General features: G+C 48.6%; 1 protein-coding gene across 2 annotated transcripts in view; it reads right to left on the bottom strand.

Moving 5' to 3' along the window:
• Positions 1 to 22,500, bottom strand: part of vps8 (VPS8 subunit of CORVET complex) — a 1,010,867-nt gene that overhangs the window by 19,862 nt on the left and 968,505 nt on the right. For both annotated transcript variants that reach the window (XM_072480702.1, XM_072480693.1), the window contains exon 45: positions 9,669 to 9,746. In XM_072480702.1, coding sequence (XP_072336803.1) covers positions 9,669 to 9,746 — 78 coding nt within the window. The remainder of the gene's footprint in view (positions 1 to 9,668; positions 9,747 to 22,500) is intronic.

Consider the following 22,500-nt stretch of genomic DNA (forward strand, 5'->3'; position numbering starts at 1 on the left):
CTCGGACGCCAGCTACCCCACACGGGCACGTGATGAAATGCCCGTTACGAAGGCTGTGACCACCGGAGTGCATGGTTCAGCTATAGCCATGAGTCAGACCTTGGCTGGCGAATCTGAGCTCACAGCTCATCGCAGAGCGCGCTGTCATCATTCAACATGGCACTGTTCACACCCGCTTACCCAATCATCACTGTTGTGCAATCCCGCAGTGCCGCAGTGGTAAGGTGATGTGGAATTGGTGCCGTGAACGCGGTGCGGGGGAGGGGGGGGGAGCAGCGTGGTGCCCGTGTGCAGGACTGGCGGTGCAAGTGGCAGTGTTCAGCGAATCCCTCCCCCACGGTGCGTGACCCGGGCAGCCACCAACGCGTCGCGTGCCCGCTGTCCTCGGCGGTGCCGTCGTGCAGCCTCCTGGACGTAACCAGCACCCGGGCAGTGTCTGTGTCCTGCGCCCCTCTCCCCACCCTGATGCACGCCATCCTCCTCCTCCTCCTCATCCTCCTCTTCGTTTGCGTTTGCTCCGGTGCCGTTGGGTCCTCTCTCCGACTCCTCCACCAGGGCATCCCCCCTCTGCATGGCAATGTTGAGCAGCGCGCAGCAGACCACAACTATGTGACCGACCCTGTAGGGCCGATACTGCAGGGCCCCTCCGGAGTGGTCCAGGCATCTGAATTGCATCTTCAGCAGGCCGAAGCACCGCTCCACCACACCCCTGGTTGCTGCATGGGCCTCGTTGTATAGGCTCTGCGCGTTGGTCTGAGGCCTCCGTATTGGCGTCATCAGCCATGACCTCAACGGATAGCCCCTGTCGCCCTGCAACCAGCCCCTCAGCCAGGGGGGGCATCCATCCAACATTGCGGGGATGAACGACTGTGCCAGAATGTAGGCATCATGCACACTGCCGGGGTACCTTGCACACACGTGCATGATTTTCATGTGGGGGTCGCACACCACCTGAATGTTCATGAACACTTCCCTGTTGTCTGCAGGTGGGCGCATGGGGACGTGCACACCATCAATGACACCCTAGACCATCGATATACCGGCCACCTTGGTGAATCCACGTGCCCGTGCTTCCTGCTGTGCTCGGTCCTCGGGGAATTTAATGTACCTGTCCGTGATGGCGTACGAGGCGTCGGTCACGTCCCTGATGCACCTGTGGACCGATGCCTGTGAGATCCGGGATAGCTCCCCGCTCTGCGCCTGGAAGGAACCGGTAGCGTAAAGGTTTAGGGCCACCGTCACCTTGACGGAGACTGGAACCGCGTGTCCTCCACCCATTCCAAGTGGTGCGAGGTGCGCCACGAGGTGGCATATATGTGCGACCGTCTCCCTGCTGAACCGTAGTCTCCTCCTGCATGTGATGTCCAGTCGGGCCTCGAACGACATTCGGTCACGGTACACCCTCGGCCTTGCTGGACGCCTGTGGCGCCCTGGCACCACCATCAGTGGCTCCTCCTCTTCCTCCTCCCCCCCAAACACTTTGATATCAGTGCCCACTTCCTGTGCATTTCTCGCCGTTGGAGGGTCAGTGTTCCCCTCGGCATCCCCCTGGACATTCCGGCCCCTGAGCGCCTGCGGCCTGCGTGGCGACGACGGGCCACTCCGCGGCCATCCCCTCTGCTGCACCGGCAACCGTTGCATCTGCAGCCACTGTGGGCCGTCGCAGTCTACGCTGCCGGATGGCCACCTGCAGTGCTGCGGCTCCAACAACGGCAGTGAACATTGCTGTCTGGTTGGCATACATGGTGACCTGCAGGCGGGTGGTGGGGGGCAGAGAAACGACATGTTACACGGAGGTTCTTCCACACCTCGACAGCCGGGTTGCATGGGATCCCTGTGTGACCCGGTGGCCTGGTCGCTCTGCAGATACGCAGCCAGCCTAACACCTGGTCACTGTCTGCGTCCAAGGGTCAGTTCACACCTTCCTCATCACCAGTGTGCCAGTCGCCTGTGCCCATCAGCCACGCGACAACCTGCGGCCGTGCCCTCGTCACCCTCCTGCCATATCAGGGTGGTTGACATGTGGCATCCGCGGATGTACGCCACCCTCCACACTCTCCCTCACCCCTCCCACCTCCACTCCCTCCCTCCCCCCTCCCACCTCCACTCTCTACCTCCCTCCCACCTCCACTCCCTCCCCCCTCCCACCTCCACTCCCTCCCTCACCTCCTCCCACCTCCACTCCCTCCCTCACCCCTTCCCACCTCTACCCGCTCCCTCACCCCCCCTCCCACCCCCCCGTTGGCCACAGCGTTCTCGGGGAAGCCGAACCGGGCTTCAGGAGTTCTGGGAAAGTCCGCTCACCTCCTCACTGCTCAGCGTCAGCCAGCATGACTGGCTGACGACTTTATTTACCTGGTGTGTACGGCGACGGCGTGAACTGGGGTCACGCCGTCGGGACTTCGGTCCATCTGGGCCGGAGAATAGCGGGGATAGCAGAGAATCGCCATTTTGGGTGTCTCGGGCGATTCTCCGGCCTGCGCCGCGCAGAACACGATGGGGCCGTTCTCGCCGCTTGGGTGAATCGCGGGAGGGCTTCGGACCGGCGTCGTGTGGAAAAATGGCGCGCCAAGCGATTCTCCCAACCGGCGCGGGAGCGGAGAATTGCGCCCTGGGTTTCTGGTTTACTAGTCCAGTAACAATACTATACTACACCACCGCCTCCCCACATTCTTAGAATTATTTGTATATCTTTTCCTGTGAAGATAAAATACAAAATACTTATTCAAAGTCATTACCATTTTGTTCTTTCCTATTATTAACTCCTGTGACCAAGATCTAGCTACAACAATTTGGAGTCTGCCTCCTGGTGGATCATGCCACCAGTCTTGTTTCCAACAAGTGTTGGTTAGGGACCCCCTTTTGGTCTTAATATTGTTGTCATGAAGCCCATGGGAAATTCCAGCCCAATGTCTTTAGATTTAGCACTTCAAAAAAAATTACTGTCTTCATGTTTTCCAATTCAATGCCATGTACCTAAAATTACTAGAAAAGACACAGTCCTCTTCATTGAGTTAATAAATATTTATTTCACATGTCAGATAATTATCAAAGACAGCTTGTTGTAATCGAGATACCCTGGAAACAGAGTCTAGAGCCAGTTTCTGAAGAATTCCATATGATCTATAGATAACATATACATAGTGGTTAGGAGCAGGATCTGGAAATGCACTGCCTAAGAGGGTTGTAAAGGCAGATCAAATCCCAGTTTTCAAAAGGGAATTGGAATGCTTGAGAACAAAACAAAAATCAGGGCAACAGGGGAAGGACAGAGAAGTTATTACAGAGGGCCAGCATAGAAATGATGGCTTGAATGGTCTCTTTGTGCACTATAAGCATTCTGGGATTCTATTCTAACATGTACAATTTATGTGAATTATTTAATTGGCTCACAGTTAAAGGCTAGGATGTGTGTTTTTATGTTGCTGATTACTAATTTATGGACAAAGCCTTCAAAGGGAAGAAAAAAATGGAACAAAGCACCCCAGGCTGGATCAATTCGCATAAAGCACAGGTTTTCATTAAAGACTGAAACAAAAAAATGACATTTATAGAGCATCTTTCACAAGCTCCAGATATCTCAAAATGCTTCACTATCAATAAATACACCTGAAGCGTTTCAGTGGCAGAAAATCCAGCAAGTTCCCTCAAACAGCAACTTAATAATGACAAAAATCATTTGTTTGTGGGTTTTGTTTCAGGGATAAATACTGGCCAGAATATCAGGGATAGCCCAGCTTCTCTTCTTCAAGTGATGCCACGGGATCTCTGACATCACCCGGGGACCTCAGCTTAAAGCTTCATCTCCTCCTCCAGAGCGGCACCTCCTCCAGAGCGGCACCTCCTCCTCCAGAGCGGCACCTCCTCCAGAGCGGCACCTCCTCCAGAGCGGCACCCCCTCCAGAGCTGCACCCCCCAATATTGGACTAAAGTGTCAGTCTTGACTGTGCCAAGACTCTGCAGTGGGACTTGAACCAACCATGAACTTCAGAGTCAGACGATGAGAGCCATAGCTGAGGCAGGAAGATGAGAGAGGGAATGGGAGTTGTCTTCTTCCCCCCCAAAACCATAAAAACAATACACCAGTTTGGGTGTACAGGCTGCCCACGTAGCAAACATCACTTTTCATTATGCAACACTATTGGATTACCCCTCCTCCAGCCCGACATTACAGCCTTTGAGGGAAATGCAATATTGCTATAACTATCCTGACTTTTTAAGAATTACAATTGGTCTGATTTTAACTCCGAATCAGGGTTAAACTACAGGCTCAATGGTTTTGGAGGTAGGCTATCCACTGGTGAATGTGGCACTATTAGTTGTGAAAGCAAATGCAGAAACTAGCTGGTCCAGCATGCAAAATACTCCAGTGGGAACAGACAAATACACAGGGAACACACCAATTCAGCTTTAACCCTAAGTACCTACGAGAAGGCAGGTAGCGAGAGACTCAAAAAGAAAATCATTTTGATGCCCTTATATGTAATAGTACTTTACCATGAGCATTGTAACTGAGAAAGTAGAGTGTTGCTATAGGAGAAATGAGCTACCATAAGTTATGCACACTTTCTCACATCACATGAAATTACTAATTTCTGTCCAGTCACAAATAAGGAACCATCATAATACAACAGGGATCCTTTGGAAAACACGCACAGGATCAGTGACTTTAAATGGAGTATCTTTGAGATGAAGTGAGTACCTTCACTCCAACATAAACTTTTCTAAACACGATGACCCTGACAGTTTACAGTGCCTCCAATGGGAGATCAGAGTAAGTTCTGTAAAATGTGCATTTTTAGATGTTCATATGGTTCAATTTGCAACACTATTGACTTCTATCTGGATTCCTGAAAAAATAAACCCATTTCCTTCCCACCTACATCCGCAATTCCTCTGATGCCCTACATCTAATCAACAATTTCCAGTTCCCCGGCCCTAACCGCCTCCTCTTTACCGTGGATATCCAATCTTTCTACACCTCCATTCCCCACCAGGATGGTCTGTGGGCTCTCTGCTTCTTCCTCAAACAGAGGCCTGAATAATTCCTATCCACCACCACTCTCTGGCTGAACTTGCCCTCTCACTGAACAATTTCTCCTTTAACTTGTTTCACTTCCTCCAAGCAAGAGGCTATGGAGACTTGGGGACTTTTGCCGGTCTGATGATGCCACTTTCCAAAACGGTGCTGCTGACAGGTCTTCCCTGTTCCTTAATCTTGGTTTCCCACCCACTGTGGTTGACAGGGCTCTCAACCATGTCCGACCCATGTCCCGCATCTCTGCCCTCACTCCTTCCCCTCCCTCCCAGAACCAGGATAGGGTCCCCCTTGTTCTCAATTTTCACCCCACCCAGCCTCCACATTCAAAGAATCATCTCCTTCCATCAACTCCAGTGTGATGCTACCACCAAACACATCTTACCCTCATTGCCCCGTCTGAATTTTACAGGGACCGTACCCTCGGGAATACCCTGCTCCACTCTTCCATCAGCCCCAACACCTCACCCTCTTCCCACGGCACCTTCCCATACAATCGCAGAAGGTGCCATACCTCCCCCTTTACCTCCTCCCTGCTCACCATCCTCGGGCCTAAACACTCTTTTCAGGTGAAGCAGCACTTCACATGCACCTCCTTCAATCTGGTCTATTGCATTCGCTGCTCCCAGTGCGGTCTACTCGATATTAGAGGGGCTAAACACAGACTGGGGGACCGTTTTGCAGAACATCTCCGATCCGTCTGCAAGCAGGACCCAGGTCTTCCTGTAGCTTGCCATTTCAACTCACCTTCCTGCTCTCCTATCCACATGTCCGTCCTTGGCCTGCTGCAATGTTTCAGTGAAGCCCAATGCAAACTGGAGGAACAGTACTTCAACTTCCGATTAGACCTTCCGGACGTAACATAGACTTCAACAACCTCAGACTGTGAACACTCTCCTCCGCCTTCACCACAATTTATTTCTATCAATTTATTTTATTTCTTCCACTGACTTACTTTTCTATCCCCCTTTTCATCCCGCTTTGCATCTTGTTTTTCCCTTACCAACATCCCCCGACCCAAGAAATTACAGTCACCAGGTTTGTAACTTTAAAGCACAAGGAACATTTTATTGGGTAGGAACTTCTGAAAAAATTTCCAAGCGCTGTAGGGAGCGGGAATTGCCGTGTGTTTCCCGGCGCTCAGCCAGCAAGGCAATGCGACGTTAACTGGTCCGCTTAACGAGGCCTTACGGGCTTCCCACTCCGAATGCCGACTCGCCAGCTGATTCGTTGGGACTGCGCTCGCCAGTCTCCTGCTAACAACGTCGAGCAGCACGCTGCACTTGCTCAGCTAACCCCAGCCAGCAAGCAACAATGGCAGCGAGGAGACTGGCCCCAAAATTCGGGGATGCTGACCTGGGGAGGTTCCTGGACGCATTAGAGGCCAGGAGGGATGTCCTGTTCCCCAGAGGGTCCCGGAGGGTGAGCCACAATGCAGCCAATGTTGTCTGGGACCAGGTGGCAGCAGCAGCCAGCTCGGGCAGTGTGACCAGGTGTGCTGGTCTCCAATATCGGAAGAAGGTCAACGACCTACACCGGGCAGCACGAGTGAGTAGACACTAACATTCCACCCCCCCAACATCCCAAAGCGAGCATCTCCCCAGGCGAGCCCCAGCCTTCCCTCCATCCCCCTCCTCCTTCAGCACTCCCTCCACCCACTCCTCCTTCAGCACTCCTTCCACCCACTCCTTTAACCTTCCCTCCACTCCAACCCTCCCTTCAAACCCCCCCCTCCCACAACTGTGAATCACAAGTGAGGCTAACGATGTCCTCTCTGTGTCTCCTCAGGAAAAGCTCTTCCATAATCGGCAGGAGAGGCCCCAGACTGGCGGAGGGGTGCCGGACTGAGAATTCTCACCTCCATCGAGGAGCGGGCACTGGAGGTGACTGCTGTGGCTGAGGACAAGGTGGTCACCCGCGCGGAGGCTAGTGCCTGTTTTGCACAATACTAAATCCAATTCCATATGGTTGAAAACTGAATATGTGTCAGCATTGCAGTTAAGGTGAAGCAGGTAAAATGTCAGTATTCCTGCATTTCGTGGCCTCCTCTTTACATGCTGCTGGTGTCTCGATCAATGTAATTTTCCTTCACCAGTTTCATCTTAAAACCTCTTTCACGGAGTACCCTGGCATGTAGATTGAAGGTTTACTTAATCTCCACTGAATACATTTCTCGAGGGCCCCCCTCATGTGCTTCGTTTTAAGGAATTTTCTTATAAACAAACAAAAGCAGAAGAAAAATCATACAACATTATCAATAACTGACGATAACTTCCGGTGGCGGCTATGAAAGAATAACATTAAGTCGCACATTTGGTGGCTCCCACTTGGGCCAGACTTTTGGACCTTTTCCCCCGATTTTCTACCGGACTTGAACTGTAAAACCGAAGACAGAGGCAATTGTGTACTGAATTCCCACATCGGTACATGGAATGAAGGATTAGAAGTGCTCGTAAAGGCAGAAACAGAAAGACAGAGAAGGCTTGGGCTGAAGCTGCAGCGGGAGACAGCATGGCGGAGGACCGGATCTCTGGTTTGTCGACCCAGCGGTCAACGAGCAGCTGATGCAAGTTATTCAGGAAGGCTTTGCTAAGCAGAAAAGGGACAGCTTGGACCCGATAAGAGTCGATTGAGCGTCTGGAGCTTAGATTGGACGCCCAAGATCGGGCGATCCAGAAGGCGGAGAAGGCGCTGGCTGAGCAGGCCTCGATCAAGTGCTGTTTAGTACAGACCACACAAACATGGCACCTGGGGGAGTCTCCAATGCCTTTGGTGAACCCTGGATGGATGGGATAGGGCAGGATAGCCCCCTGGATCTACCTCTGGCATCCAGGCATTGCCAGCCTGACACTATACATGGGCATTAGCCCAAACCCCCAAGTGAGGACATTTCCCTGAGAGCCTCCCCTCTTCAGGCCCCACAAGCTCCATTACAGCACCCCCTTCCTTCCAGAACCTCCACATGTCACCCCCTGCAACCTCCCGGAGGCCTCTACTTACCTGCCCTGCACACCCCCACCCTTCAACCCTCCCTCTTCCCTACTTTCATTGACATGGCCCCCCAATATATTTTATATTGCACAGTGATTGTTAATCATGATGTAAAAAGTTTTAAAGTATAGATTTTATCTGAAAAATGGGATTTCTAAGTGTAATTTGCGCGTTTTGCTGGGAGTTCCCCACTGCTATGTAACCACACTTAGTCACTTTTTTGGGCCGGGGTGGGAGGTGGCCAGACCAGCTCCTCAGAGACTGGGCCGCCATGTTGAAAGGGTGCCCTGATCACTAAAACGGCTTGTGGGTCCCCAATAATATCCACCTATGGGCAATGCCATCCCGCCCACAAATGGGCATTATCCCCCCCTCCCCCTCCCCCCCCCCCAGCTATGGGGTTGCTGAGGGCTCCCCCTTTTCAGGCCTTCACATGCCCCCTTTTGGGCCCACCCCTTCCAGAAACCCCAATCTCCACCCCCCCCCCAACTTCCAAAGGCCCCTTCATACCCGCCCTGTAATCCCGACCCTTACCCTTCATACCCCCTTCCATCCTCCTTTCATGTGCCAGTCTCCCCCAGGCCCTGGCCCTTGGTAGTGCCACCCCGACAGTGCTCCTGCAGATTTTGAAGTGCCACCCAAGCACGTTAGCAGTGCCGGGGTGGCAGTGCCAAGGTGTCCATGCTCCGGGGAAGGGCCAGCGGGCCACCCTTTCCTGTCCCTGACCACCCAGAGGCCTTTGATGGCCTGGGAGACCCCCCCCCCTCCCCCCGCGTGCCGTTCCGCCTGATCCACGTTTGTGTGAAACAGTACTGAACGATGTCCGGCTGAGGAATCCCTGAGGAGGCCATTAGATGTCAGGAGCCTGGTAGATCCCGAGCGAGTACGCCTAAGTAGGGTTAGAACCTACTAAGGCACGCGAGGCTTGTTCATACCCATTGTGTGCAGGATCCTGATCGTGACCTGGGTAGATCTCATGAGGCGTGCTGGCTGCTGGGAAGCCCCCGGGAGGCTTTTCCCACCATCTGCTGGTCGCGTCACGCTCCCGTTCTAGTGCAACATGGCTGATTGATCGCGTCCAGAGAATCTGTTTCTAGTCAACATAACATGGCAATGTCCCTCAGACAAGCAGGGCGGTGGATGTTTGGAAAATAAATGCTGCACTGGTGCAGTAAGAGATTCTCATCTGAGATTGGGGTTGGAGCACATTACTGTGAGTAGGCCAGAGATTGTTTTACTGTGCATCTCACTCTTCACTGTATCTAACCTAGGATACTCCATGCCAAGACTGGATGCTTGGATTGGCAAATGGAGAATTCCTCAGCACATGCCACTCAACTTAAAATGCTCAAAAACATACTTTAAAATAACAAAAACCTCCTCATCAGAATTGCCTTTAAAAATCAGATATGTGAGGGACAATGCACAGCCTAGGATGCAGGTATGTACAAAGCAAGAGGCAGACAGATATTGTGTGGTTCCACTGCCTCTCCAGATGCTAACTAACAGCATAGAATCCGACCCATAATATCGCAGTACAGTCTCTCTGTTTTTTAACTAAGTAAGAAACAGTACTGTTTTCTACAGAATTAATTGTTTTAAGGAAGTGTAATTAGCAGCAGAAGAGTTAAGGTCATACCCGAGATGGTCCTCTGTAGAGGCGTCGCAGCTGGTCAAAGGCCTGAATCTGCTGTGGTTCCAGCGCTGCTTCAGTTGGCTGTTCAAAAAGAGAAACAAAATGTAGGAGGTATAAGGTCCTCTCCTGAATGATGGCAGCATATGATAACATTCAGTTTAGTGACACCACACATTGCTTGTATTAACCTTTAACAAGGCTAAAACACAATTATAATAACTTGATTATAAATTCCAACAGAAAGCATTTCTTGAGTATTGCCCCCCAAATGTACTGTTGAACATTTTCCTCTTGCACTCATCAGGACAAATGCTCAAATGCCAAAGTTTTGAAATTTGGTATTCTTGCATCTATCCTGATGAGTGCAAGAAGAAAAACTTTGATACCATGCCTCTCCTTTCAACAATAGAAAGCATTTTATTATTGAAACCAGCAGCTCCAGATTTCCATATCAATCTCATTTATTATTCATTGGCCATTAGAATTTCACTTTCTTACTCAATGCGTCATATTATAAAATACACATAAGGCTGTTCAGCAACGCTGAGGGTCATCCATTTATGGTGACTAAAAAGTCTAATTCTACAGGATTCCAAGTTTTCACACTACCTTGTGGATCATTTGGCACAATTCCATCCACTTTTATCTGAAACCTACAAATAAACTTAGTAACATGTGGGCGAAGCTGATCATGAAGAATGAGTGAGTTATTAGGGTCAATTACTCATGAGATATACCTTGTGTCTTACTGTTCATAATCGGTACATGTCTGTTTTAAAAAAATAATGTTTCCAATAAGCATTCACGTTAACCCTTTGCAGTAAATGTTAATGCTAAATATATATGTAAATACATATATAAATAGATTACTGAGTTATCTTGATGTTCAGAAACTATTTCACTGTCCTGTTTATTGTCATATTGGGTGTCCTGATACACAAATGAGCCAACACGGCTGTAGATGGTACAACTTGATTTTATTATGTTAACTAACAGATGCAACTAACTATAGACTTGGGTATGTTCGCTACCAGCTAACCTATGGACCTAGCCCTATCACTAATGTTGGTGAGGCACTCAGCACATGGTCTATGTCTGAGTGTCACGCTGCACGCTCTGTGTCCCGAGCTGTCTCCTACCAGAATGAGCGGGAACTCTCGTGTTCCCCCTTTTATAGTGTGTGTGCTCTTACTAGTGATTGGCTGCGATGTTGTGTGTGGCTGGTTGGTCCAAATGCCTGTCCATCAGTGTGTGTGTGATTGCACCATGATATGCTGATCTGGATATCATGACATTTATTTGTCGGATATTCTCAAAATGGTTCAATTGAGTTACAACAGACTAATGAATACTTGGGACCCATTCCAACACTGAAGTGAACAGATTAATACCAATTTGAGCATAACCTTAAATTGGTTAGTGCTGGGCAAGGCACTTTCTATTCAAATAGACAAGGTTAGCATCAACCTTGGCACACCCTTTTAAAGTTATAGAGGTAAACAACTTGCATTCCGAAGCAGAGAACAATCTGCAGAAAATATCAAACAAATGACAGGAGCAGCTGATTCTGAGAGGGGCGTCAGAGCCTCACACAACGATCTGAGTAAAATATGTAGCAACAGTAAGGGATAACATTTAATAGGGAAAGGTAAATAACCAACATGCAGACTCAATGAATTGTGCTGAGACGGATGATAATGGACACTTATTAATCCCATTTATTAATATTCATTAATTTGACTGCCTGGATTGCTTTAAGGGGAGGGGCGACATGGTGGCACAGTGGGGGGCGGCACAGTGGTTAGCACTGCTGCCTCACAGCTCCAGGGACCCGGGTTCAATTCCGGCTGCAGGTGACCGTCTGTGCGGAGTCTGCACATTCTCCCCGTGTCTGCGTGAGTTTCCTCCGGGTGCTTCGGTTTCCTTCCACAGTCCAAAGATGTGCAGGTTAGGTGGATTGGTCATGCTGAATTGCCCTTAGTTTCCAAAAGGTTGGGTGGGGTTACTGGGATGGGTTACTGGGTTGGAGGCATGGGCTTAGATAGGGTGCTCTTTCCAAGGGCCAGTGCAGACCCGATGGGCCGAACGGCCTCCTTCTGCACTGTAAACAATGTTCTATGAGAGCCAGCATGGACTTGATAGGCTGAGTGATCTCCTTTTGTGCTGTAATGACTCAGTAAATAGTTACTAATATGCAGAATATAATTTAGGTCTGGAAGTGAAGACATGGACTCAGAGACAGTTGTAATAGTAAATGCTGGAAATAATCAGCAGATCTTGCGGAATCTATGGAAGTGAAATCTGTTTCTACGTCGCAAATGTTGCCAGTCCTGCTAAGTATTTGAGGCATTTTCTGTTTTAACTTCAGGTTTCCAGCATCTGCAGGTTTTGTTTGAGACAGTTTGATGCTGTAACTGCAGCTAAGACTGTGCTGGGGTGAGGCTTTCTGGATGAATTATAATTGCCTGAATTGGTTTTTGGCATCCACCTTGAGAGAAATGAAATCATCCTGGCCCCTTTTTTAAAAAACTTATACAATTACAAAATGTAGCAGAACAAAGGTTATTTTCATTGAAATAAGTCCTGTAGCATCACTGTAAACTTAAATAGCAAATTAATCAGCTCTGTTTCAAATAATTTTCAGTTTACAGATGACCATAAACTGCTCATTTAAATCCTGTCCAGCCGTTAATCCTTTATTTTTTTCAGAATGTGTCAGCATACAGACTATTAGCGCTGCATAATAAACCCAAGTACAAACTAGCACAGCCAAACTCATCTCAGAGATATTGCATCTTGAACAATTTTGAACAGAAAACAAAAAGAAGGGATTGAAATCAATCTTTGGGCGTGAGTGCTGAATGGGTGACAGTAACTTGGCAATGTGCTTTAGTCACAAAGAGAAGTTGGACAGGGTATAAAACAAGCTACTGCTCAATATATCTCCTCGCCATGTACATTGTGACAGTGAGAACTCACTGCTGATGATTGTCCAGCAGCTCTTTATGCCAAGCATTGTTCTTGCATGTCTCAATACAGGCCTCAGAATGATGTTCAAACTCATCTTGCTGCAAAACAGGGTTACACTCTCCAGCAGAGCACTACATCCAGGAGCATCAGGCAGGAAACGCCTGCCCATCTACAGGAATAGTCACAGGAGGAGGCCAATCAGACCCTCAACTTTATTCCACCATCCATTTAGAAAGAGGTTGACTTACGCTTTAATTTTATTTACCACTGCCCAACAAGAACGATGCACTATAATGGTTGAAGAGGGCATTGTTAGATATTAGACATTACACTGCATTCAGTTTAAAAAAATTAGTTTCATTATTTACTGGAGAAATTAAAATTTTCAGTTCTGACTGTGAGAGACAAGATGCCAATTTATAAAAAGACACCACAAGGACACAATCTGTCAGTGGGGCCAGCTCTCAGGCAGGAACTAGTCAGGTGCTAACTCTCAAGGTCTGTATAAAAATGTGGGACAACCTACCATTTGTTCTGGCTCCAGAAAACAACAGGAAGGGGTGACTGATAGCCACACACCAGATGTTGGACCACTGATATCAATAATTGCAAGGAAATATACTACTTTTGTACTGTTTGGATTGTTTAAATAAACAGTACCACTTTTGTACTGTTTGGATTGTATAATTAAGCAGACCTTTGATGTGATTGCTTAATTATTATCATATAGTATGCATGATGTAAATCTAATCAGTAGTCATGATTTGACACAGATAACTAGAAACAATATGCAAATTTCTGTAACTTAATGTGAAGTATAACTGTCTGTACAGGGCAGGAAGCAGGGCTGGCTGGTGTGCGAGCTACTTACGTCACCAGCCCACTTATAACTGGAATAAAGGCCTTGGGCTGGATTCTCCGCCCCGCCGTGCCACATTTCTGTTTCACCCCGCTGGCGGGATGCTCTGTTACGCTGGCTGGTCAATGGGGTTTCCCATTGTGGGGCAGCCCCATGCCGTCGGGAAACCCCCGGGCTGCCGGCAAAACGGAGCATCCCGAAGACGGAGAATTCAGCCCCTTGTTCTTAACTCCAACAGTCTTCGTATGGTCTCTCATGCGCGTGAGAGTGAAGTGCACTATAGTGGAATATCTGTACAATTTTCCCCACTACATTGGTGAAGTGGGATTGGGAGTGATCATATGCAGAAGTGAATAAACAGTGTTGCCCTGCACACTTGCTGAAATAAAAGCTCAGAAGGGGAGAACACGAATTAGGAAAAAAACCAAATATTGGCTCCAGAACTTAAACAATCTGGATGGATGTAGAAGAGACCTTATGTCATTGATGTGAACATGAGATGGGAGTATATGTGATAGAACAGTAACAGAAATACTGGGACTTGTACAATATGATTGGACTGAACATAACTTAATAATAAGAATCTTTATTATTGTCACAAGTAGGCTTTTATTAACACTGCAATGAAGGCACTGTGAAAATCCCCATTGAACTTGAAACAAATATTTTTAAGAAGGTATTGTGAATGTACTCACAGGAAAAGGTTTCCCCCCAGCCATGCTGCAGTCATTGGCACTGCACGGTGTGGGACTAGCTCTGAGGGAATATACGAGTGTGAGTAGTTCAGTTCTGGAAGGTATTGGATAAAGTAGGGATGGAATGGTTGCTTTGCGGTGTTTTTTCTTGGATTTTGGCCAAGAGGCCACTAACAGAGAGATGAGGAGGTGGTGATGCATGCAGCAGTGACCTAGGGATTATAACTGGGATACCAGCATCTGGTTAAGTTGCTCTGGTACAGCCTGTCAGAATGTCTCATCCTTTCTTCCTGTTGAGCTAGTTACTGGAAGCCTGGTTACAAGAACTGTGCCCTCAATACCTCCAGGTTGTGGGGGATGCAGCAGTGCAACCACGGTAGCACAGTTGCTTCACAGCTCCAGGGTTCCAGGTTCGATTCCCAGCTTGAGTGACTGCGCGGAGTCTGCACGTTCTCCCCGTGTCTGCATGGGTTTCCCCCGGGAGCTCCGGTTTCCTCCCACAGTCTAAAGATGTGCAGGTTAGGTTGATTGGCCATGCTAAATTGCCCTTAGTGTCCAAAAAAGGTTAGGTGGTGTTACGGGGATAGAGTGGAGGTGTGGGGATGGGGTGGAGGTGTGGGTTTGGGTGGGGTGCTCTTTTCAAGGGCCTGTGCAGACTCAATGGGCCGAATGGCCTCCTTCTGCACTGAAAATTCTATGATTCTATGATCACAGAGCTGTCCAGGTAACACAGGATGCTGATGGTCTACTCTACACACTCTTAGTTGCAGCATGGTTCTCACTGGAGAAGTGCTGGTCCGTGGTGCAATGGCTCAGCCTTCTCTACAACGAGTAACCCATGCCACTGAACAGCTACCTTCTGGTTCGACATGGTGCAAACGGCTGACTGGTGCAGGATAAAGCATCAATGCTTGCTACCAGGCTGGCGAAAATTCATCAATGTGATTGTCTAGGTGTGGTTGCACAAACTGCTTGGTCAGGGAACCGTTTTCGATTCCACACTGAATTGTAGTATCCACTGAAGCTTTTGTGAGAAATCGATGGCTCTCTGGAACTTTAGGGAGCCCACTATCCTGACAAAGGCACGTGCCCTATTCTCCCACTCTCTCTTCTAGAGAAGGCAATTACATGCCATCTATCGCAATTTGGTGACTTTCCTGATGCAGGAATGCATGGTGAACCAATATATGATGGTGAGGTTCCTGGCTCTTGCCTGGAAGGAACCGTGGGTATAAAGATTGAGGGCGACAAGTGTCCTTTCTGGCTACTGACAGTGCTATCTTTATCCTGCTCTCAGGTCTGCTTAGAGGAAGCTGTACAGTTCTATGACCACCTTCTTGGTAAAGTGCAGCAGCTGGAGTTGCTGCACCTGGCTGAGGTGGAGGTAAGAAAAATTCTCTTTTCTTAAAGATGGGTAAGGTCTCCTGGTGGCAGTCATCCTTGTCCTTCCTCTGCGAACAGTTCCTCCTCTCTGCTGCCTCCTGTAATGCTGCAGCCCAGGAGAAGCTGCTGCCACAACCCCGATGACAGGGGGCAAGTGGTGAATTTTTATAAAATTCACAACAATCCTTTCATAGGTCCAGCTCCTTCTGACTGAAACAACGTCTCTATCAGCACAGTGCAGAGTAATTCTACTAACTCTGCAGCCACAAAAAGAAAGTCTAAAGCACCTCATTTGAAATTTAGATGGTGATGCTTTGAGGGGGTTTGGGTTGGGTGGTGTCCCTTGTGGAACTGAACACATGAACAAAACATGTGAGTACAAAAACAAACAGAGGATAACAAAGAGAGAAATAAGGAAAGAGAGGATCAAATATGAAGGTAGGCTAGCCAGTAACATTAGGAATGATAGTAAAAGTTTCTTTAAACACATTAAAAACAAACGGGAGGCAAAAGTTGACATTGGGCCGCTCCAAAATGACACTGGTAATTTTGTGATGGGAGACAAGGAAATAGCTGAGGAACTAAATAAGTACTTTGCGTCAGTCTTCACAGTAGAAGACATGAGTAATATCCCACCAATTCCGGAGAGTCAGGGGGCAAAGTTGAATATGGTAGCCATCACAAAGGAGAAAGTGCTAGACAAACTAAGAGGTCTAAAAATTGATAAATCTCCGGGCCCAGATGGACTACATCCTAGAGTTCTAAAGGAGATAGCTGAAGAAATAGTGGAGGCGTTAGTTATGATCTTTCAAAAGTCACTGGAGTCCGGGAAAGTCCCAGAGGATTGGAAAATCGCTGTTGTAACCCCCCTGTTCAAGAAGGAAACAAGGAAAAAGATGGAAAATTATAGGCCAATTAGCCTAACCTCGGTTGTTGGCAAGATTCTAGAATCCATTGTTAAGGATGAGATTTCTAAATTCTTGGAAGTGCAGGGTCAGGTTAGGACAAGTCAGCATGGATTTAGTAAGGGGAGGTCGTGCCTGACAAACCTGTTCGAGTTCTTTGAAGAGATAACAAATAGGTTAGACCAAGGAGAGCCAATGGATATTATCTATCTTGACTTCCAAAAGGCCTTTGATAAGGTGCCTCACGGGAGACTGCTGAGTAAAATAAGGGCCCATGGTATTCGAGGCAAGGTACTAACATGGATTGACGATTGGCTGTCAGGCAGAAGGCAGAGAGTTGGGATAAAAGGTTCTTTTTCGGAATGGCAACCGGTGACGAGTGGTGTCCCGCAGGGTTCAGTGTTGGGGCCACAGCTGTTCTCTTTATATATTAACGATCTCGATGACGGGACTGGGGGCATTCTGGCTAAGTTTGCCGATGATACAAAGATAGGTGGAGGGGCAGGTAGTATGGAGGAGGTGGGGAGGCTGCAGAAAGATTTAGACAGTTTAGGAGAGTGGTCCAAGAAATGGCTGATGAAATTCAACGTGGGCAAGTGCGAGGTCTTGCACTTTGGAAAAAAGAATAGAGGCATGGACTATTTTCTAAACGGTGACAAAATTCATAATGCTGACGTGCAAAGGGACTTGGGAGTCCTAGTCCAGGATTTTCTAAAGGTAAACTTGCAGGTTGAGTCCGTAATTAAGAAAGCAAATGCAATGTTGTCATTCATCTCAAGAGGCTTGGAATATAAAAGCAGGGATGTACTTCTGAAGCTTTATAAAGCATTAGTTAGGCCCCATTTAGAATACTGTGAGCAATTTTGGGCCCCACACCTCAGGAAGGACATACTGGCACTGGAGCGGGTCCAGCGGAGATTCACACGGATGATCCCAGGAATGGTAGGCCTAACATACGATGAACGTCTGAGGATCCTGGGATTATATTCATTGGAGTTTAGGAGGTTGAGGGGAGATCTAATAGAAACTTACAAGATAATGAATGGCTTAGATAGGGTGGATGTAGGGAAGTTGTTTCCATTAGCAGGGGAGACTAGGACCCGGGGGCACAGCCTTAGAATAAAAGGGAGTCACTTTAGAACAGAGATGAGGAGAAATTTCTTCAGCCAGAGAGTGGTGGGTCTGTGGAATTCATTGCCACAGAGGGCGGTGGAGGCCGGGACGTTGAGTGTCTTTAAGACAGAAGTTGATAAATTCTTGATTTCTCGAGGAATTAAGGGCTCTGGAGAGAGAGCGGGTAAATGGAGTTGAAATCAGCCATGATTGAAAGGCGGAGTGGACTCGATGGGCCGAATGGCCTTACTTCCGCTCCTATGTCTTATAGTCTTATGGTCTTATGTTAAGCTATGTTTAAAGGGCCAAAATAGCAGATTGTGCAAAATCACCATTCGATTATGACTGACTTCACAATCTGCATGGCATTGGGACCAAACCCTCTGTCATTTATTTGTTCTTGTTTGTGTAGCACCATATCGAGCACTGTCAAATTTTGCAGCGACTTTTTTCAATCTGCTGTACACCACAAATACCATGAGCCATGAGCCAAACTGAGCCTGAGACAACATATTGGCCCAGAGTTTGTCAATGAACCTTCCAGCATTTGCCGTCATTATCCTTCGAAACTTTAGGTGCTCACATGTGTGAAGTTAAATGTGGAAATTTAACTCAGTAACTTTTACTTTTCACAGCAACTTCATTGCAATGTAAGCCTACTTGTGACAATAAAGATTATTACATTATATTATTATAATATACTGCTTCACTGCTTCTCCACAGGGTGAACGATGAAGTCTCTTCAGATGGAAATCTTTACTGAACTGAACTGTTGAGAACTTGCCCTTTAATATTGCTGTTAAGGTATCCTGACAAGGTTCCATCATGTTAATGAGGTGTAACTGGGTTTTTAATGGAGTACGAAGTAAAGGCGCCTGCTGAATAACCTCTTTGACTCTGAAGAACTAATTTTATCCTGGTGCAATTTCAACTTTCTCCATTTTGATAACAAATCCTGTTTAACATAATAACCATCTTTATTTTGCTCTCTGTAAAATTCATTAAAAAACAAAGGATAATCTGTACATTTTACTTCCCAGTTTACTTTCAGAATTCTTCAATGTGATTGGTTGCTCACTCTATTTGATAATATCACTTGATGGAGGTCTCCCGGACTTGGCGCCAGTTTCAAGCTAGTGCCAAATTAGGTCAAATCCATGACACAAAAATCATTCAATCTTTGTAGGCAGCTTGCGGTGCTGCAAGTGCTGTCACTTCGCCATTGGTTATGAAATCTGGGCCATTGCTTTTGTCACTTGTTTCCAAATGAAGTTTGAATGTAATGATGGAGCTTATTATCCTGCTTGCGAGGATAGAGTGGTGATGGATAACGTGTGAATGTTGGTTAATAAGAAGAGGACAGAGACTTCCGGGTGCGGCGATGACCAGCTGAGTCGCACGTTTCGGCAGCTCCCGGTGAAACGGACTTTTGGGCTCTTGATAGGAGCCCCAACGGCAATTTTGACGGCTAAAAACACTGTGCGGTAAACCAGAAGGGAATCCCCCCTGGATACGGATGAAAAAAGGAGGAGAAAGTGGCCGGATTGCAGTGGATCCTTTAGAACAGCGGCAAGGAAGGCAAGCAAAAACCAAGATGGCGTCGGAAGGTGGCAGTTTAACATGGGGCCCTGAACAACAAGAGTTCTTGAAATGCTGTGTGGAAGAGCTCAAAAAGGAAATGAAGAAAGAGCTGTTGGCCCCGATACTACACGCGATCGAAGGGCTAAAGGAGGAACAAAAGACCCAGGAGCGGGAGCTTCGGGTCGTGAAGGCAAAGGCAGCCGAGAATGAGGACGACATACAGGGCCTGGTGGTGAAGACGGAGATGCATGAGGCACATCAGAAACGATGTGTGGAAAGGTTGGAGGCACTGGAGAACAACGCAAGGAGGAACAACTTGAGGATTCTTGGTCTACCTGAAGGTCCGGAGGGAGCGGACGTCGGGGCATATGTGAGCACGATGCTGCACTCGTTAATGGGAGTGGAGGCCCCGGCGGGTCCATTGGAGGTGGAGGGAGCATACCGAGTGATGGCGCGAGGACCGAGAGGCGGAGAAATTCCCAGAGCCATAGTGGTGAGATTCCTCCGTTTTAAGGATAGAGAAATGGTCCTTAGATGGGCAAAGAAAACTCGGAGCAGTAAATGGGAGAACGCGGTGATCCGCGTTTATCAAGACTGGAGTGCGGAGGTGGCGAGAAGGAGGATGAGCTTTAATCGGGCCAAGGCGGTGCTTCATAAAAAGAAGATAAAATTTGGAATGCTGCAACCGGCAAGACTGTGGGTCACATATCGAGGGAGGCACCACTACTTTGAGACGGCGGATGAAGCGTGGACTTTTATTGTGGAAGAAAAACTGGAATGAGCGGGTTATTAAAAAGAACGTTTGAACAAAGTGGTGGGGCGAAAGTGGGGGGCGAAGAGGAGGGTTAAAAAGGGGGGAAAGAGGAGTTTTATGTACTAATCCTGCGATGTGGTAACTTTTCTCTCTTCCACAGGTGGTGATGGGGGAGGAGGGGAGGTGGAGGAGATGGGGCGTTGGCCATTGGGGGCGGGGCCAAGGGAGAAGCGCGGGCTTGGTTCCCGCGCTATGATAATCATGGCGGGAATAGAGAAGCAGGAAGGAGGGGGCGTCGCACGGTGCGAGCCGAGGTCACGGGGGGAAGCCGAGGTCGGCCAGAGTTTGCTGACTTCTGGGAGCAACATGGGGGGAGTAATTACGCTAGCGGGGGATCTAGCGGGGGGAGTGGGAGGGGGGAATTACTGGGTTGCTGCTGCTGAGGAGAGGGGGGAGCTGGTATGGGAGGGGATGGGCGGGGGGTCACCGCCTGGGGGAGATACAGCTGCGTGGGAACCGGGTGAGGAGCTGGAAAAAGGGGATGGCTAATCGACAAGGGGGGGGGGTAGGAAGCCCCCCAACCCGGCTGATCACGTGGAACGTGAGAGGGCTGAACGGGCCGATAAAGAGGGCACGGGTACTCGCACACCTTAAGAAACTTAAGGCAGATGTGGTTATGTTACAGGAAACGCACCTGAAACTGATAGACCAGGTTAGGCTACGCAAAGGATGGGTGGGGCAGGTGTTCCATTCGGGGCTAGATGCGAAAACAGGGGGGTGGCTATATTAGTGGGGAAGCGGGTAATGTTCGAGGCAAAGACTATAGTGGCGTATAACGGGGGCAGATGCGTGATGGTGAGTGGCAAACTACAGGGGGAGACGGTGGTTTTGGTAAACGTATATGCCCCGAACTGGGATGATGCCAATTTTATGAGGCGGATGCTAGGACGCATTCCAGACCTAGAGATGGGAAAGCTGATAATGGGGGGAGATTTTAATACGGTGTTGGAACCAGGGCTGGATAGGTCGAAGTCCAGGACTGGAAGGAGGCCGGCAGCAGCCAAGGTGCTTAAAGATTTTATGGAGCAGATGGGAGGTGTAGACCCGTGGAGATTTAGCAGACCTAGGAGTAAGGAGTTCTCGTTTTTCTCCTATGTCCATAAAGTCTACTCGCGAATAGACTTTTTTGTGCTGGGAAGGGCGTTGATCCCAAAGGTGAGGGGAACGGAGTATACGGCTATAGCCATTTCGGATCACGCTCCACACTGGGTAGACTTGGAGATAGGGGAGGAAACAGGAGGGCGCCCACCCTGGAGAATGGACATGGGACTAATGGCAGATGAGGGTGTGTGTCTAAGGGTGAGGGGGTGCATTGAAAAGTACTTGGAACTCAATGATAATGGGGAGGTCCAGGTGGGAGTGGTCTGGGAGGCGTTGAAGGCGGTGGTTAGAGGGGAGCTGATATCAATAAGGGCACATAAAGGGAAGCAGGAGAGTAAGGAACTTTTGAGGGTGGACAGACAATATGCGGAAGCACCGGAGGAGGGACTGTACAGGGAAAGGCAAAGGCTACATGTAGAATTTGACTTGCTGACTACGGGCACTGCAGAGGCACAATGGAGGAAGGCACAGGGTGTACAGTACGAATATGGGGAGAAGGCGAGCAGGTTGCTGGCACACCAATTGAGGAAAAGGGGAGCAGCGAGGAAAATAGGGGGAGTGAGGGATGAGGAAGGAGAGATGGAGCGGGCAGCGGAGAGAGTGAATGGAGTGTTCAAGACATTTTATAAAAAATTATATGAAGCTCAAACCCCGGATGGGAGGGAGAGAATGATGGGCTTCTTGGATCGGCTGGAATTTCCCAAGGTGGAAGAGCAGGAAAGGGTGGGACTGGGAGCACAGATCGAGGTAGAAGAAGTGGTGAAAGGAATTAGGAGCATGCAGGCGGGAAAGGGACCGGATGGATTCCCAGTCAAATTTTATAGAAAATATGTGGACTTGCTCGCCCCAGTATTGACGAGGACCTTTAATGAGGCAAAGGAAAGGGGACAACTGCCCCCGACTATGTCTGAAGCAACGATATCGCTTCTCTTAAAGAAGGAAAAGGACCCGCTACAATGCGGGTCCTATAGACCTATTTCCCTCCTAAATGTAGATGCCAAGATCCTGGCCAAGGTAATGGCAATGAGAATAGAGGAATGTGTCCCGGGGGTGGTCCACGAGGACCAAACTGGGTTTGTGAAGGGGAGACAGCTGAACACGAATATACGGAGGCTGTTAGGGGTAATGATGATGGCCCCACCAGAGGGGGAAACGGAGATAGTAGTGGCGATGGATGCCGAGAAAGCATTTGATAGAGTGGAGTGGGATTATTTGTGGGAGGTGTTGAGGAGATTTGGTTTTGGAGAGGGGTATGTTAGATGGGTGCAGCTGTTGTATAGGGCCCCGATGGCGAGCGTGGTCACGAATGGACGGGGATCTGCATATTTTCGGCTCCATAGAGGGACAAGGCAGGGATGCCCTCTGTCCCCATTATTGTTTGCACTGGCGATTGAGCCCTTGGCGATAGCGTTGA

This window comes from Scyliorhinus torazame, chromosome 2, assembly GCF_047496885.1.
Source record: "Scyliorhinus torazame isolate Kashiwa2021f chromosome 2, sScyTor2.1, whole genome shotgun sequence".
In the NCBI taxonomy this organism is placed as follows: Eukaryota; Metazoa; Chordata; class Chondrichthyes; order Carcharhiniformes; family Scyliorhinidae; genus Scyliorhinus; species Scyliorhinus torazame.